This window comes from Pundamilia nyererei, unplaced genomic scaffold (assembly GCF_000239375.1).
Source record: "Pundamilia nyererei isolate P.nyererei 1_Seehausen unplaced genomic scaffold, PunNye1.0 scaffold00245, whole genome shotgun sequence".
Classification (NCBI taxonomy): Eukaryota; Metazoa; Chordata; class Actinopteri; order Cichliformes; family Cichlidae; genus Pundamilia; species Pundamilia nyererei.
Window position 1 is genome coordinate 745,740 of NW_005187646.1, and position 15,512 is coordinate 761,251.

The 15,512-nt window shown below is 41.1% G+C and overlaps 1 protein-coding gene across 8 annotated transcripts in view; it reads right to left on the bottom strand.

Moving 5' to 3' along the window:
• Positions 1-1,870: 1,870 nt before the first annotated feature.
• Positions 1,871-15,512, bottom strand: part of LOC102192658 (striated muscle preferentially expressed protein kinase-like) — a 59,832-nt gene continuing 46,190 nt past the window's right edge. For all 8 annotated transcript variants that reach the window (XM_005749459.2, XM_013915016.1, XM_013915021.1 and 5 more), the window contains 18 exons: positions 14,166-14,366; positions 13,736-13,793; positions 13,573-13,650; positions 13,309-13,481; positions 13,125-13,151; positions 12,875-13,027; positions 12,719-12,761; positions 12,546-12,611; positions 9,403-12,034; positions 9,166-9,333; positions 6,956-7,078; positions 5,766-5,930; positions 4,280-4,979; positions 3,806-4,045; positions 3,157-3,380; positions 2,963-3,038; positions 2,648-2,797; positions 1,871-2,561 (listed from right to left, as the gene is read on the bottom strand). In XM_005749459.2, the coding sequence (XP_005749516.1) occupies positions 2,324-2,561; positions 2,648-2,797; positions 2,963-3,038; positions 3,157-3,380; positions 3,806-4,045; positions 4,280-4,979; positions 5,766-5,930; positions 6,956-7,078; positions 9,166-9,333; positions 9,403-12,034; positions 12,546-12,611; positions 12,719-12,761; positions 12,875-13,027; positions 13,125-13,151; positions 13,309-13,481; positions 13,573-13,650; positions 13,736-13,793; positions 14,166-14,366 (5,515 nt within the window). In that variant the 3' untranslated portion in view covers positions 1,871-2,323. The remainder of the gene's footprint in view (positions 2,562-2,647; positions 2,798-2,962; positions 3,039-3,156; positions 3,381-3,805; positions 4,046-4,279; positions 4,980-5,765; positions 5,931-6,955; positions 7,079-9,165; positions 9,334-9,402; positions 12,035-12,545; positions 12,612-12,718; positions 12,762-12,874; positions 13,028-13,124; positions 13,152-13,308; positions 13,482-13,572; positions 13,651-13,735; positions 13,794-14,165; positions 14,367-15,512) is intronic.

The following is a 15,512-nucleotide window of genomic DNA, read 5'->3' on the forward strand; positions in this document are numbered from 1 at the left end:
GCGGTACATGTATTCCGTTACTCCCCAACACTGCCTGCAGGTTTTAGATATCCACCTGGGGTCAACACACCTGAATCAAATGATTAGTTCATTACCAGGCCTCGGGAGAACTTCAAGGCATGTTGCGGAAGTAATTTAGCCATTTATCTGCTGTGATGGATCAAGGACAAATCTAAAGCCTGCAGGAAACTTGTTGGACACCCCTGAGTTAGGGTTTCTCAGGTGACTTGGAGATAAACATAACATACTGCAAAAAATTTAATTGGCATATATTTTTTATTATCTTTATTACTAAATGTTGATGTTATTCAAATATGTTAAAAGATAGTGTGTACAGAATTTTTTTTACACAAACAGTAGAAACACACCAGCCACCCATGGCTGTTCTGCGGTACCGTCTGGATTTAACGTTGTCTGATCTCTCTCGGCTGACTAAAACACATTTGTCCTACGGTGACCACCACAGCTTGGATTATGTATGTGAATTGGTAGTGGAAAGACAACAGAATTCAGTTGACTTAAACTGCAATCTACTGACATCTAGTGGTGAGATTTTACACACTCTACCTTTAAAACACATACTTGGGCAAGGGATGTCAAAAACCCATTGTATTTCAAGACCCACATAAACACTTTAAACTTAAATTAGTTTAAAGTGTTATGTTTGTATTTCAATACATATTTTGTGCATTTTTAATCTTGTAGTGAAATATCCCTAATATTGTATTTTTTAGGAATTTTAGGAATGCATATGTTGGCTTTTTTTCCAATGATGGCATAATAAAATAGCCACTAAGACTTCCTTGTTTCTTGCCACCCATGTAAAACTGGCATTGCTCTTTCAATTGCAGGAAAACAAGTTAAGGAAATGAACACTTAAAAGTTTGAACTCATGGCTTCAGTCATATTTGTTGTGCTCAACTGCACTCCCCAGGGGATCATCAACAAGAAGTGAATCGTTTGCATAGTTTTACATGCCCATTATCTGTATAAATTTTAAAAAACAAACAAAAACAAAGTGTAAGTGTGAACCTAAAACAGCATCCTACACATACAAGAAAAAAGTTAATATTCCCAATTGTATCAATAGTTTATTACATACCATCTCATAAAAACATTTTCAACTTTTTCCACATATAAACACCGCAAATTGGTACATTTACAAATCTTCAACCATCCAAATTCATACAAAAAAGGAACACTGTGATAGAGCAATACACAAGACGGTCTATTATTACAAGGACGGCATGTACTCTGTGTATGTATGCATGTATAAACCTCGGCATGTAAGAATCTCTGTGCATGTGCGTTTGGCTATAAAGTCCAGATATTGTGATCAAATATTTACTTTGATCAAATGTGGATTAAAACCAGTGGAGACACATATACAAGTTAAACATTTTGGATGTCAACCTGATTTAGGCACTGGTGACAGGCTGATTAGGAATGAGGTAACCTGATCAGCCGTTGGGTAATACTGACACCACAGTAATTTACCAGTGTGTGACTTCTCAGAATAAAATGTTATCTACATTAAGGACCTTTTTCCATCGCTGTATTACAGTTAAAAGTTAAGTTTTAACCACAGAACAAGAAATTGTACTAGATATTCCTAACTCACCCAAAATCAATTCATGTTTACTGTATGACACAAACCACAAAGACACCCCTTATTTTTAGTTTTTCTTTTTTCCTTTTTTTTTGTCACCATGATGCTAGTTTCAAAAAAAGTGAGTCAAAAATGGTCATGCACACACTCACACAGGCGCGCACACACTCACACATACGCACATGCAAATAAATTAACATGGAAAAAAGTAAACAATTTCCAAATGACAAAAAAAAGAAAGAAAAGAAAACCAAACCCAAAACATCTTTTTGGTTGGGTTTTAAAATGTGTGGCTAAATGCAAAAAATACATAAGATAGCAGCTTAAATCATGGTACATTCACATGAGTTGTTTACTACTACTAATCTTAGTGGCATAAACAAGGTAAAAGTATTCATGGTACACATGTTCCAGGCTGATCGTGCAGAGTGGAGACCGAGGCTAAACTGAATATTGATGTGCAATTTCGGAAACCACAATGTGACTGAGAAACTGTGCAATCAAAGAAAAGAAATCCTGTGTCCTTCTTGTGAATTAGCAGTTTGCAAGTCGTGGATTCACATCACAGCGGTCGGCTTCTCCTTCACTGGGATTTTCTTTAACGTAAGAATCCCGCTGTTGTTGAATCGAGGCTGTCTGCTTCGGTTACAGAGGACGTATTAAGATGCAACGAGCTCCGATTTTTTATTTCAGTGTGGCTTCTTTACTGTCACCTCACTTTGGGCTTGGAACATGCGGAGAAGTCCCAGATGCCGGGGACTGAGGGGAGCTCTGGTAGGTCCGCAACAGCACTTTGTGCTTGGTGGCTTCCTCTGTGCGACGGCTTTGTTGTTCCACCAGGAACTCTTTAAGTCGGCTGGAGGCGAAGGTGAGAGTCTGTCTCCTGAGCTTCATCAGGTAGGAGTCCTGCAGCCAGGCATGTGTGAAGCAATCTTTTGTAGTCGGGCGGGCCCTAAAAAACATATTAGGTAGCATTTGATATTGTTCTTGTTTAAAAAAAAAACAACTTATAATCAACTTTTTTAAAATGATAATCACCATGGGTAACTGCTCAACATCTTCTTGAGAAATGCAGAGGCACTTTGAGACACATTTGGGTACAGTTTCGTTGGGTCAAACTTGGCCATCAGGATTTTGGATTCAACATGCTGAAGGTCCTTATCTTCAAAGGGGAGGTGACCACTAAGCCTGGTTGAAGAGACACAGAAAAAATAAACAGTCAGGTTGCTTATTCCAAAATGTAAATATGCAAAACATCGTATTTGTTTGACTGAATTTAAATACAATTCATCCTATTCACTCTGGCGTTAAGGGTAAAGGTCATTAGTGGCACGAAGCAAAAAGAAAACTTACATAATGTAGGTGACAATGCCAACAGTCCAAATATCTGCAGGAGGACCAACCACTTCGCCTTTCACCATCTCAGGAGCTTGGATCACATTTATCAGAAGAGGAAAATTTAGAAAAGCAGAAGATTTTCAGATTTAGTAGAAATTCCTTCCATCGAAAATATTAAGCATATAGAGCCTGCATTTCTTGATCCTTACCCATGTACTCCAGCGTTCCTGGTCCTGATTCCTGCTGCTTGAGGCTGAGGGGGTTGAAGGTCTGCGCGCTCCCAAAGTCCACAATCTTGATGGCGTTGAGGTTGGTCACCATGATGTTGTCAGGCTTGAGGTCCAGATGGAGGATGCGATGGTTGTGGAGGTACTCGACCCCCTGGACAATCTGGACCAGGTATCCCACCACATCGTCTTCAGAGTAACGAAACCTTTTTGTCAGTGAAAGAGGAGGTTCACGTGTGATTATAGGACACAGACAGGGAGAGTTCAAGCAGCATATCCTGAATAAATTAATGCTAATTTAAATTTAAAGTGTTGAGAGATTGATGAAAGACTGATTCATTGCCAGCCTACATCACCTGAGAGCTCAGCTGATACGCTTTTATGCAATCAATCTCATTTAGGGCATATTTATTTTATATCTTCAAGCCACTTTGCAACCCACTTCACTCCTAGCTTATCTCTGCTGCTCCCGAATACAGCCATGGTGTGAAATACAACTTAAAGCAGAATCAAATAACAACCTCCTTTTCAACCTTAATGACTCCAAGTAAGAATCTTCTTTTTAGACTCCTGCTATGCAAGTTTGTCTGAGTTTGTGTGTCAGTGTGAGTCAACATATCCACCATCCTACCTGTCTATAAGGCTGTATAGCAGCTCTTTGCCAGTGCAGTACTCTGCCACCAGCACCAGGTAGCGTGGTGTGATGTAGGCTTCGTGGAGACCCATGACTTTTTCATTGTGAAGAGATTTCAGGATTTCATACTCCTTCAGGATCTCCTGCTTGTTCTCTTGAATGTAGGGAATGATCTTTGCCATGTAGATTTTACCTGTCGCATTCTCTCTGCACTCTCGGACGACTCCAAACCGACCCCTGCCAATGATAAGTCCTGATTAGTCCTTTGCACAACGCAAATAAAAGCTTGACCATGTGCATAGATTTTTTCTCAAGTTATAACTTTCAGAGTAACGTCAAACAAATATAAATTTAACAGCAGTCTCAACATCTCTTTGATCCACCAGCTTCTGAATTTCTTGTTATCCTAACTCTGATGTTTCTTTGCAAGATTCATGTCTTTTTCCCCCAAAAGGACAATATCTATCTCACCTCGCTTTCTCATCTAGGAAAGTGTACGGTTTCTGTGGAACTCCCTGTCGTAGAGCAGTAGAGGGTGTAGCGCGTCCCGATGGGGTGCCTCTGGCGGGGGTACTGGCTCCATCACCGATGGGACTCAAGCTGGAGGTCTGTAGTACTTGTGGGGTAAAGGACACCGGAGTCGGGGCCACACGAGCAGTAGCAGTGATCGTGGGGACATATGTGGGTACTGAGGCCACGGTTGGTTTTGTGGGGGTCGAAGGTGGGGTTACAACAGAAGGTGGGGGTAATACAGCTGCAGTCTGTGTCATAGGAGTCACCACATTTACTGGACTCTGAGGTTTGGGGAGGACAAAGGGAGAGGTTGCTTTGGAGGTGGATGATGAAGGGAGAGTGGGGCTTATTTTTTGTGTGCCATCCACTGTTGCACCTGCAGATGGCAATGAAGGGTTTGTTGAAGGGCCGGAAGGCGAGGAGGTTAGAGGGATAGGAGTCACCACAATTGTAGATGATGGAGATGCAGATTGAAGATAGGATGCATCAGTGAGGGCTTTATGTTTTGGAGTAGAGGAAGTGGAGGTGATGGTGGAGACCGTTGATCTGGGAACGCTATTTTGGACTGGTTTGTGTGAAGGGAATGTCACTGAGGAGGTAATCACAGGTGGGGTTGGGGCTGTCTTTACAACAGCAACGGTAGGTGAAGCTCCTCCAACTGTGTTAATAGAGTGACAGATTAAATACATCAATTATTTACTCAGTATATTAGCTGCTTGTAGCAAACTACAGTTTTTAAACATGTTGTTTGTTGCGTAGCTTTCTTACATTTGTTTTTGTTTGGTTTGAGACAATGTACATGGTCTGGATGCTTTTCATACTATGCCGTGGCACTACCAGTTAATGAAAATGCAGGATTTTCATGATTTTGTTATAGACTGTATATAAAAAATGGAAGGAGCTACCACAAGTTAGCATTTTGACTCTCAAAGTCTTGCTTAGTTTTAAACCAGATATTATAGAAAAGACTGGATCTGACTGAAAAGCATCGGATATTGATCCTAGAGTAGCATCTTGTTAATGACAGACGTACCAGGTCTAAAATCAAGATAAAGACCCCCCAAAAGACCCCCCAAAATCAGACAACTACCTTTGAGCAAGTACTTGGTGATGGTGGAAAGGAAAAACTCCCTTTTAACAGGTAGAAACCTCCAGCACAAACAGACTCAGGGACAGCTACGTGGCAATTAAGTCCATTAACCCATTAACAAAGAGTCATACATCAAGTATGGTCATTAATATGGTCATTAAAAAGAGAAGGGGTTTCCCTTTGCTTTCTATTGGAGGGAATGCAGTTCACTTGGGCTTGCTAATATTGTGACACACGATGGGATTTAATCCATAGCTTGTGCTTTGGTGTGATGCTTTTAGAACAGTTTTGTTTTTCTAGCTCTGTTCAGCTTTTTGTCCATGTATGCTCACTCTTTAACAAGCAGTATTATACCTGTGGGCGCCAAGCTAACTGGCCTACAACAGTTGCTGTACGGCCCCTGTCCGGCCTTGTTCACACAGGCCACGCGGAACTTGAAGGTGCCACCTGGTGGCAGGTCTGTGACATTGTAGTAGCAGTCGGCAATTCCAGTGGCTACAGTTAACCAGTTCGAATCACCTGCAGGACGGAAAGGAAATAAAGAGTATAAGATGTTGCTATAAGGTAATATGAAACTAAATACTGAATTTTGATTGGTATTTATTTAATTTTACATGTTGTACGAATGATTCTAGGTATAAAAATGCTTGGTTTAGTATTAGAAAACAAAGGTGAATACATTAATGCAACATTTTTCTATTTTGTCCTCTTTGAATGGAAAAACAACCAAAGAAAAAAGAAGTAGTTTAATTAATATAACACCCTATGGCAGCATTGATTAACACATAAAGTATTGATTTTGTGAATAAGAAGCCTGTGTTCAGTCAAAGGAGCTTGCAAAGAAAAGCGTCTGGACTTCTTTAAGTTAGAAGCTTCTCGGATGAGAGGTGAAACGTCTTCAAGTAATTTAAAGAAGTCCAGACGCCTTTCTTTGCAAGCTCCTTTGACTACGATGACCTGGATGACTGAGAACCTTCACAGACACAAGCCTGTGTTCAGTTTGCCTCCTGAAAAATAATCTGTCATTACATCTCATTTTCTGTAAAAGCACGGCGAATCAGACCTGAATTAAAATGTAAATTAGGTAGTGGCACAGTGTTTTGTGAGAACGTACATTAATTCTCCCTGCCAAAGATTACTTTCTTTTTTGATCAATGATCAGTTAAAAATTCAGAATCTACTCCCTTCTTCATCTGCCAAATGATGATTCATTGGCCATAATGAAAAAAAATTCTGACAGCAGCTCTGGTACACTCACTATTCCCTCGTGGACTGAGTCACTTTCTCCATCTAAATGGTGTCTGTAGATTTGCAAACTATCATCTCTGGAGAATTCTCCTCACTGGGTTAAAAACCTTACAAAAGTTACCTCTTAGGAACTTAAAACGTAGAGTTAAATTATTTTATCCTGATGTGAAAGGCCATAATGACACAGTACACAAAGGGAAGTTTTTAAAAAACAACAACAAAAAAACCAAAGTGAACAATGATCTCCTCTAATCAGAAGTATTTTTAAGGAGAGAAACTTATAGAATAAAACTCACCCTCGGTTTTTCTTTCCAGAATGTAGCTGCATGGAGATTTTGTCTCAGATGGCTTCCACAGCACCAGGGCTGTGTTGTTATAAGTCTGAGGAACTTCAGGGGTCCCTGGTCGTTTGGGGACACCTTCATTGGATGAAGATAAAAAAAAGAGTTGGAATTTAAGAAAAGAGGAAAACAACAAGTAATGTAAGTATACACTGTAAGGACTGCCAATTATCCTAGTAAGGATTCACAAATACCTACACATAAGAAATTGCAGGGAAATCTATTTGTGTTTAAAAGAAGAAAAAAAAATAGTGACCAATATACTGAATTTTTAAATCACCAAATATCGGTATCAGTCTTACAAATCGTATATCAGCAGGCATGCACCAACAGACTAATGAACTGAGATGAACTGAACTAACTAAAGAAATGAGCCTTTCAAGCACTCAAAGTGGGCAATGTTGAAACTACATGGGAGGCATAAGCAAGAATAATATTCTGGGGCCTTTACAGTAAATATTCTTACTTACTTACCAAATATCAGTTTTAAGCTACCATATTTCTATAGATATATCATTTTAGTACCTAAACTGTTATCGTTTTGTTGCCTAACTATAGTAGCTTGCAAATAAATAGCTACCATTAGCTTTTAATAGCTAAATATACATAGAATGCTAAAATCCTAACATGATATTGAAAAATCGATGGTTTTAGCTAAAGGCATATTGCATATTGCATGACTTCCAGTGGACTTGGATTTTGGAGTATGTCACATTGTCTCTACAGAAGCCTTTTTGGTGGCCAAACTATAGGACTATCATCACTTGCTATATGTGAGAAAAAATATTTTTAACTACCATAGCTACTACTGATCATTTTAATTCCATAAAGCAAGACACATGATTTCACAGGTCTGATCCGAGTAGGCTCTTTTAGTTGTTTGTGATTTTACAAGTTTGTGAGTCTTATTTGTCTGAATAAATATATGTGAGCAACTTTCAGTTGTGTTCAAACCTTGGTAAAAGGCGCTACCTGGTGCTAACAGTACTAATCCTTGGTGTTATTGCTGTTCGATTATTAATCATCGCTCACGGGTGGATGTTTTTTTTCATTGCACTTTACTGCCTTTTGTGTTAGATATTCAATGCTAAAATGTTTTCATGTTTGATTATTGTTACTTTCTTTTTCTATAAACTGTAGATTTCCTCTGCCATGTTTAATCTTCATCACGGTTGTTGTTTAGTTTATATTAGATTTATGTAACAGATCTGATCACTGACTTATATGAAAATATAAAACAGTTCAATTTAATGTTTGAGTTGCAATGAAATGAAACCAAACATGACAGGATAATTTGGTGCTCTATTTTCACAAAACATTTCCTTTTACGATGGCCCACTAGCAAGACAATGGAAGGGAGATAAGCTGTCTCAAGTAATACTACACGGCCAAATCTGTAGGAAAACATTCAAAAGCAACTGACTGCACCTGACATCTAAGAAATATACTTTCCACCAAAGCCCCCAAAGTCTCATTTTTTCTGTTGCATTTGTAAGCAGACTGCTGCTCTTAATATAGCCTCTTTGTGGAAAGGCATGATTGAAGTTTAGAGTATGCCCTGCCCCAGTTGGTTTTGATCATCATGTACAAAACTGCAGGGAATACGGTATCATTTACTTTTAATAGGTGATAATTATGAGAAAATCCCAAAAATCCATTAAGTTAATCTACTGTAAAATGAATCCATTGGCAATAATGTTCATTTTAGTGTTATTATTCATACCATTCTCAGTGCAATTAAAATTCAATAATGTAAAAAGCATCACATTATGAAAATTACTGTATGTCTGGCAGGAAAATGAGCAGCTCTTCCTCTGTGAAGAGTGCTAAGTTCATGTTCTGTTGCTGCTGCAATGTATGGGGCTGGAAATGGTGTACTGGAAAACTGCAGTTCCTCAAATGACCACTTGAGACACTGCTCCAAAAACAAGATCCCCACACACTACCATCTAAAAATGTTCACCTTTACAACTTCTGCAACTTCTAATCAATATATTTAACAGACAGGTACAAAAAACATTTTTAGTGTTTATTGCTAACGTCCCCACTGATGACAATTGCAGGAGAGGGTGGAGAAATATATGTATTTTTTCCATTCTATAAAACAAAAATTTAACTAAAACGTAAATAGTTATGGAATGTTATGGAACAGACAAGTGACTTACAAGCTATGGAAAGAGTACAGGAGGTAGTAATAGTAGCTATGGGGTTGGATGCTACACATTCGTAAACCCCGGCGTCCTTATAGGTGGATTTTCTGATCATTACAAGCTGTCTTCCATCTGGGTGGGAGATTAGGTTGACTCTGTCATCCACCTCCAGTGGTTTCCGATCTAGAATACACAAAAGCATTAACGAATTATCTGCACTATTTACATTATTTTGATAATTGATAAAGCTACCTTTCATCCATGTAATTTGTGGTTGTGGGCTACCAGCTGGAAGGCAGCTAAGAGTGACAGGTTCCCCCTCCAGCAGGACGTGGTCTTTCAATTTGATGTGAAACACTGGAGCAAAATCTGAAGCAGAGCGGACAAACTGTTGGCTTTTTGCCTCTTCTTTGGGGACGCTTGAGGGCAAATCAGATTGGGAAGGCGTTTTGTCTTTCTTGCCCCTTGTCAAACCCCACCTGTCCCACCGTGACCTTCTCTCACTCTCAGAATGGATGCTAGAAGTGGATTCAACTGATTCCTTAGACCCTGAGGCGCCAGTTTGTTTTGCTAGCTGATTCTCAGGGATTCCCATTCCTTTGAGTCCACGGCCCTCAGACTGAGAGTGACGGTGGCGGGTAAACAGGGGTGTGCGCTTTCCCTCTGAATCTCCTTTTCTCTCTTCAGACTGACTGCGTATTTTTGCAGATATTCCTGCCACTTTGTTCTCAAACCTATGTTTCATTGCCAGGACAGGAGAGTCTGTGACCTTGTGTAAATCCCCTTGAGCCAGCTCTTTCTCTGTGTCTTTATTGTTCCTCTCCTCTGACTGAGTCCTTAGTTTGGCAGAGATTCCTGCCACTTTGGACTCAAACTTACGCCTCATGGCAGATACAGACGACTCCTCAGCTTTTCCTTGCTCCCTGTCATCCACATTCTTCTGTGTCCCTCCACCATTCAGTTCCTTTGTATCCAAAGACTTACTGCGACCAACAGCCCAAGACACTCTCTTGCTTTTAGCCGTTTCCTGCACATTGGATTGCTTATCTTCTTGTGATTTCTGAACCTTCTTCTCAGTGGATGGTGACCTCTTGGCCCGCAAGGAAAACCTTCCAATTAAACCAAGGCCTGTTTCTTGGTCATCTCTTCTTAAATCTTGAACAGATTTCGATTTCTCCTTAAGTCCTGACGATACCATTTCTAGAGGCGCCCCTCTTGGTGCAGGCCTATAAATCTCTTCAGCCCCCTCATTTGCTTTTCTACTTAATACAGGCGATTTCTCCTCTGATTTGTTTCTGGTGAGTTTTTTGAGGCCACGGGTCAAAGACGATTCTCGCTTTTTAAACCTCGCTTCAAAGAGCTCCTCTGAGTCAATGTCTTTGATGTCTGTTCTGAGAATAAGCTGGCGAGGGATGGAAGGAAGGTCTGGGTTTGATGAAGAAGAGACAGAACCTGGAGATCGCTCAGGTGTTGCTACTTTGGCAAATACTGCTGGATGTTCCGGGGATGAAGATGCATCTGCAGACTTTGTTTTGGCTATAGTAGAAGGATCCTTGGATTGGGGTTTGTCAGATGTTTGAGACTGCCCTGCAAATGATGCTTCTTCACTACTCTGTGACATTTCCTTGTCTTTCACTTTCTGCTTGCTGATATGTAATGCCTGGTTTTCTTTCCTCTCTTCTTCATCCTCCTCCTCCTCTATTATTATTATAGGAGTAATAACAGAAGGATACGCATAATCACATTCTTCTTTGTCTGCCCCTTCTATTTGGGACTTGGTCCTTTTTTCTTTCATCCCTTCTTCCTCACCAAGTTCGCTCATATGTTTTTCCTGTTGGTCTGGTCTTCCCTGTGCTGTGGTTGAGGCAGACTCCGCTTTTGTGTCTTCTGTTAGTGCAGACATCGAGGTTGCCTCCTGGAGCTTCTTCCCTACTATGCTAGAACTACCCACAGATGGTATCTCTAAGGGGGCTCCAAACCTTCTGTGCAGGGGCATGGGCTCAGAATCCCCCTGAGTGAAAGAGGTACTTTTGCGAAAAACTTTAGTCTTTGGCGTGTCTTCTCCTGGACTCTCAGAGGAAGCTGCTCTGACGAGTGCTGACGGCCCAGTTCTTGATCTCCTCAAATTCCGATCAAGGGATCCTGTTTGCCTCTCATCTTCAATGCCGAGTGTTTCAAAAAGGGGCCCTCGAAGGCCACTCATATTTTTGTCCACATTTCCTCCCCTGAGCAGCCGTTGTCTCATCAGTTCCAGTTTTAGGGCGTAATCCTCCTGGCTTAACTTTGTAGCCCCAGGGCTTGGACTGCGATTGGGTAGTTCCATGGAAACAGCCTTTTTCAAACTCTTGTTTCTTTCTTCTGATTCCTTTTCTGCACTTTCTTCTTCTGGGTCAATGTGGAGAAGCAGCGCTGAATCGGCAGAACTCCCCCTCCTTATTGTAGACCGCCTGGCTTTTGTCTGGGATTCATCTGACTCCACACTTGATCCTTTTTTCAAGGGAGCTCGTTTTATATTTTCTGTTTGCGCCTCATTTGGGGTTATGTCTTCATCTTTTATGCATTTAGTAGCCCCTCCTCTATTATTTGCACCTATGCTTTCCTTTTTCCTTGTCCCATCTGCAATGAAACCGTGCCGTCCCGTGACATCTTCATCCCCTGGGATCTCATTGAGGGAGACCCTGGAACCCGAGAAAACCATGGACAGTGGCATAGGAATAAAGGGAAGCTCATCCACATCTGCATCTGAATCAGACGAAGAGGAGGGTGGCGGGGAGCCTTCTTTTAAATGCCGGGCCACAGCAATGAAGACATGGCTGCTTGAGTCATCTAGGAGCTCAGGGATGGACCGCATCACCATTTTGGATTTATAGCTGATGAGGGAACGCTGAAATAGTTAGCAGAGGATTTTGTAGGATTAGTCTCTAATCTAAGTACGCCCCTGTTTCCAAAACTCTGTATAAAGTGTGAATAAAAGCAGAGTGCAAATCATTTTAACCATTTATTTAACTGTAAACCAAAGAGCGACCGAAGAATCTAAAAGCCTCAGGTTGCATGTTAAATGTCAAAGTTCATGAGAGTACAATTAGAAAAAAATGAACAAGTATCGCCTTTTTGGAAGGGCTTCTAGGAGAAAACCTCTTATCTCTCAAAAGAACATGACAGCATGGTTTAGGTTTGTAAAGCTGCATCTGAACAAACCCCAAGACTTCTGGAACAATGTCATTTGGACAGACAAGTGGAGATGTTCGTCCATAAAGCACAGCATCATGTTTGGAGAAACATGATAAATCTATTCAAAAACAAGCCTCAATCCCTCAGCAGGAATCAGCCTGTGGTGTCTTTATGCATTTCACCCTAATTTCCAAATGCTAAATGAACGTTTTGTCGTCTGTTACCTGCCATCGCCTTCGAGCCAAAACTTGTTTTAGCATAGCTGTGCTGATGCTTTTGTTTGTTGGTGACTGCAAGACAAAACAATAGGTGGGAGCACTATTAACAGAGACATAACTACATCTCATGAATCAGTGACACAGTCGACAGGATGGTAGATGTTCCAGTGATAGCTCACCTTGAACCAAGGATGACGAAGGCACTCGATGGCACTTGCCCTCCTAGGTTTGGGACACAGTTACAGTTCAGACATGTTTAATCTGTGAACTGTAGCACAGTTGCATCATATACAGTATTTTTATGGTACAAAACTAAGAGGCATCAAAATGCTTACAGTCTGTCCACCACCAAAAGCTTGATGACAAATCCTTTTGCTTCTTTGCAGAGGTCAGAAAACATGCTCTCCTCAAACGCCACATTGTAGTTCCTGATGTTTAAAGCAGTGGCTTTGTCATTCTCGCCCGCAAAAGGTGACACGCCGGTCAGGCTAAAGCAAAAAAAGAACAGGTGTTTTATTTAGCAAGATGTCAGATTGACTGATTGGGTTTAAATACACACATGCTGTGAAGAAGAAAAAAACGTACCAGAGGTAAGTGATGACACCAACAGGCCTGTGGGAGAGCAGGACACATACGTGACTTGGAATTTGAAGAGCAACATAAAAGCACAGATAAACACAGAAATTTGATGGACTTGCAGATAACTGTGAGTGTATATAGTGCCTGCTGTGCCTAGTCACTTCTCCATGCCAGAGAACAGGTGGCTGACCATATGTCTGTTGCTGTGGAAACTGGAGTTTGGTTAACAATCTCTGGAGCGACATATTCTGGTGTGCCGTATTTGCAGTAGTGCTCCTCTGAAGTCTCCAATTTAATGGCATTCCCGAAGTCGCAAATGCGGATCTGATCACTCCCTGTACTTGCCATCAAAATATTTTCTGGCTAGAGGGGATGTGTACAAAAACAACAACATTAGGACTCATAAAAGGTAAATCAAATCTGATACAGTGCTTGTGGTGGGACAGATGGATACCTTTATGTCGAGGTGAGCTATATTTTTTTGGTGGAGATAGCGAAGACCCTCCAAAACCTGCTGAACACTGCTGCGGATCTGTAGCATGAAACACAACAGGAGTGAATCCTGAAAGGCACGTTACATAATGAAAGCGCAGTGCAGTCAGCAGAAAGACACAAACCTGCAGTTCCATGACTGTTGTTTTCTTGGCCATTCTTTCCAGCAACTCCTCGTGACATCTTTGTACAAGAGTTAAGAAAAAAGAAAAACAAAGCTGCTGCTGCTGCAGCTACTTGATTGCATAGTCTGACTGGTAGGTGCATGAGAAATGAATTATAAATGAGCAAAACTCCCCCACACTCTATCTCTTGCTAATTCCTCTCAGCAGCGATGAGTCAGAGAGAAAAAGCTCGGCTGCTTCATTCATGCCTCCGGGGGGTACGGGGGGACGTTAGGATTAATGCTGTGCATCTTGTACTTGAGATGCATTTAAGTGCACTTTTGTTTGACAATGTAGAAGATAAAATGTGAATAGGAGATGCAGGAGGAAAAAACATTTTTCTGTAAAACGTAGATTACAGATTTCACTGTATGTTCTAGTGAAAGGATACAAATCTGTGATAAGCACCACCACGTTCTTCTTCTCAAAGGCATCATGGAAGTAGAGAATCCTCTCGTTATCCAGCTCAGACAGAAGCTCCATCTCTCTGAGAGCCAAGGCTTTCCTATTTCCGCGAGCAGAAATGAATTTGGCAGCAAACTCGGTCTTTCCGTTCTTGCGAGTTACTCTCTTCACATAGGAGTAGGCCCCCCTGCACCCACAAACACAAAGTGATGACATTAATGGTTTTGTACATGTCAGCCGTGTTGTTTTTTTTTATCCATTTGTTTTCAAGACTGATTTCTCTTTGATAGAAGTAAATTATAAATATTATTATTATTATGACAGTAATTTGCTTAGGCTGCTGCCCCCGCGACCCGGCCCCGGACAAAGCGGATGAAGATGGATAATTAAGGGCCAGATTTACTAAGCAGGGCAAAATTGCACTGAGCACAATCCTTTCGTCAATTTGTACACTTAAATATTCTCCTCCCTGTACTATGTGCTAGTGAAATATGGGTCAGTTGCAAAACTTCCCAGTTGCCACCTCTACCATGCGATCCTGTCATTGCGCTCTCTTTGTAAATACCAATTGTACATTTCTTACACAAACCCAGTTTGTTCTGGCGCAATGCGTTAGTAAAGTTGGGCTGAGTATGGTGGAAATTCGTTTTAGACCATTATCAGTTTACACATGTAACCACACTTATTACCGATACGTGTGGGTCATGGAGCAACATCTATAGATAGATGCGAGTATGCCTGCCAGTATTGCTTCAGTGAAGTGAGGTGTTGTTTTAAGCCTGAGGGCTGGACTTCTTCCTTCTGTTTGGCAGACTTGCTGTTGTAGATTTGCTGCTGAGCTTGAGGTTTGGACTGATGTCCTCACATCTCTAGACTCTAGGCATAAAGAGGAGTTCATGGTCGGCTCAATGGCTGCAAGGTGCCCAAGTCCTGTGGCAGCAAAACAAGCCCAAATCATCACCCCTCCACCAATGTGCTGACAGTTGGTATGAGGTGCCATGCTGCATTTGGTTTTCTCCAAAATTCAGTGCATTGTGACCAAATATTTCCACTTCAGTCCCATCTGTCCAAAGCACATTGTTCCAGAAATCTGGTGGTTTGTTCAGATGCAACTTTGCAAACCTAAGCTGTGCTACCACGTTGTTTTCAGAGAGAACCTTTTCACCCATGCAGGCCATTCCAACAACCCATGTTTTGGTCAGTCTTTTTGTAATTGTACTATATAACTGATTTTCACAGGACTCTCTGTCTATACACACACACACACACACACACACACACACACACACACACACACACACACACACACACACACACACACACACACACACAC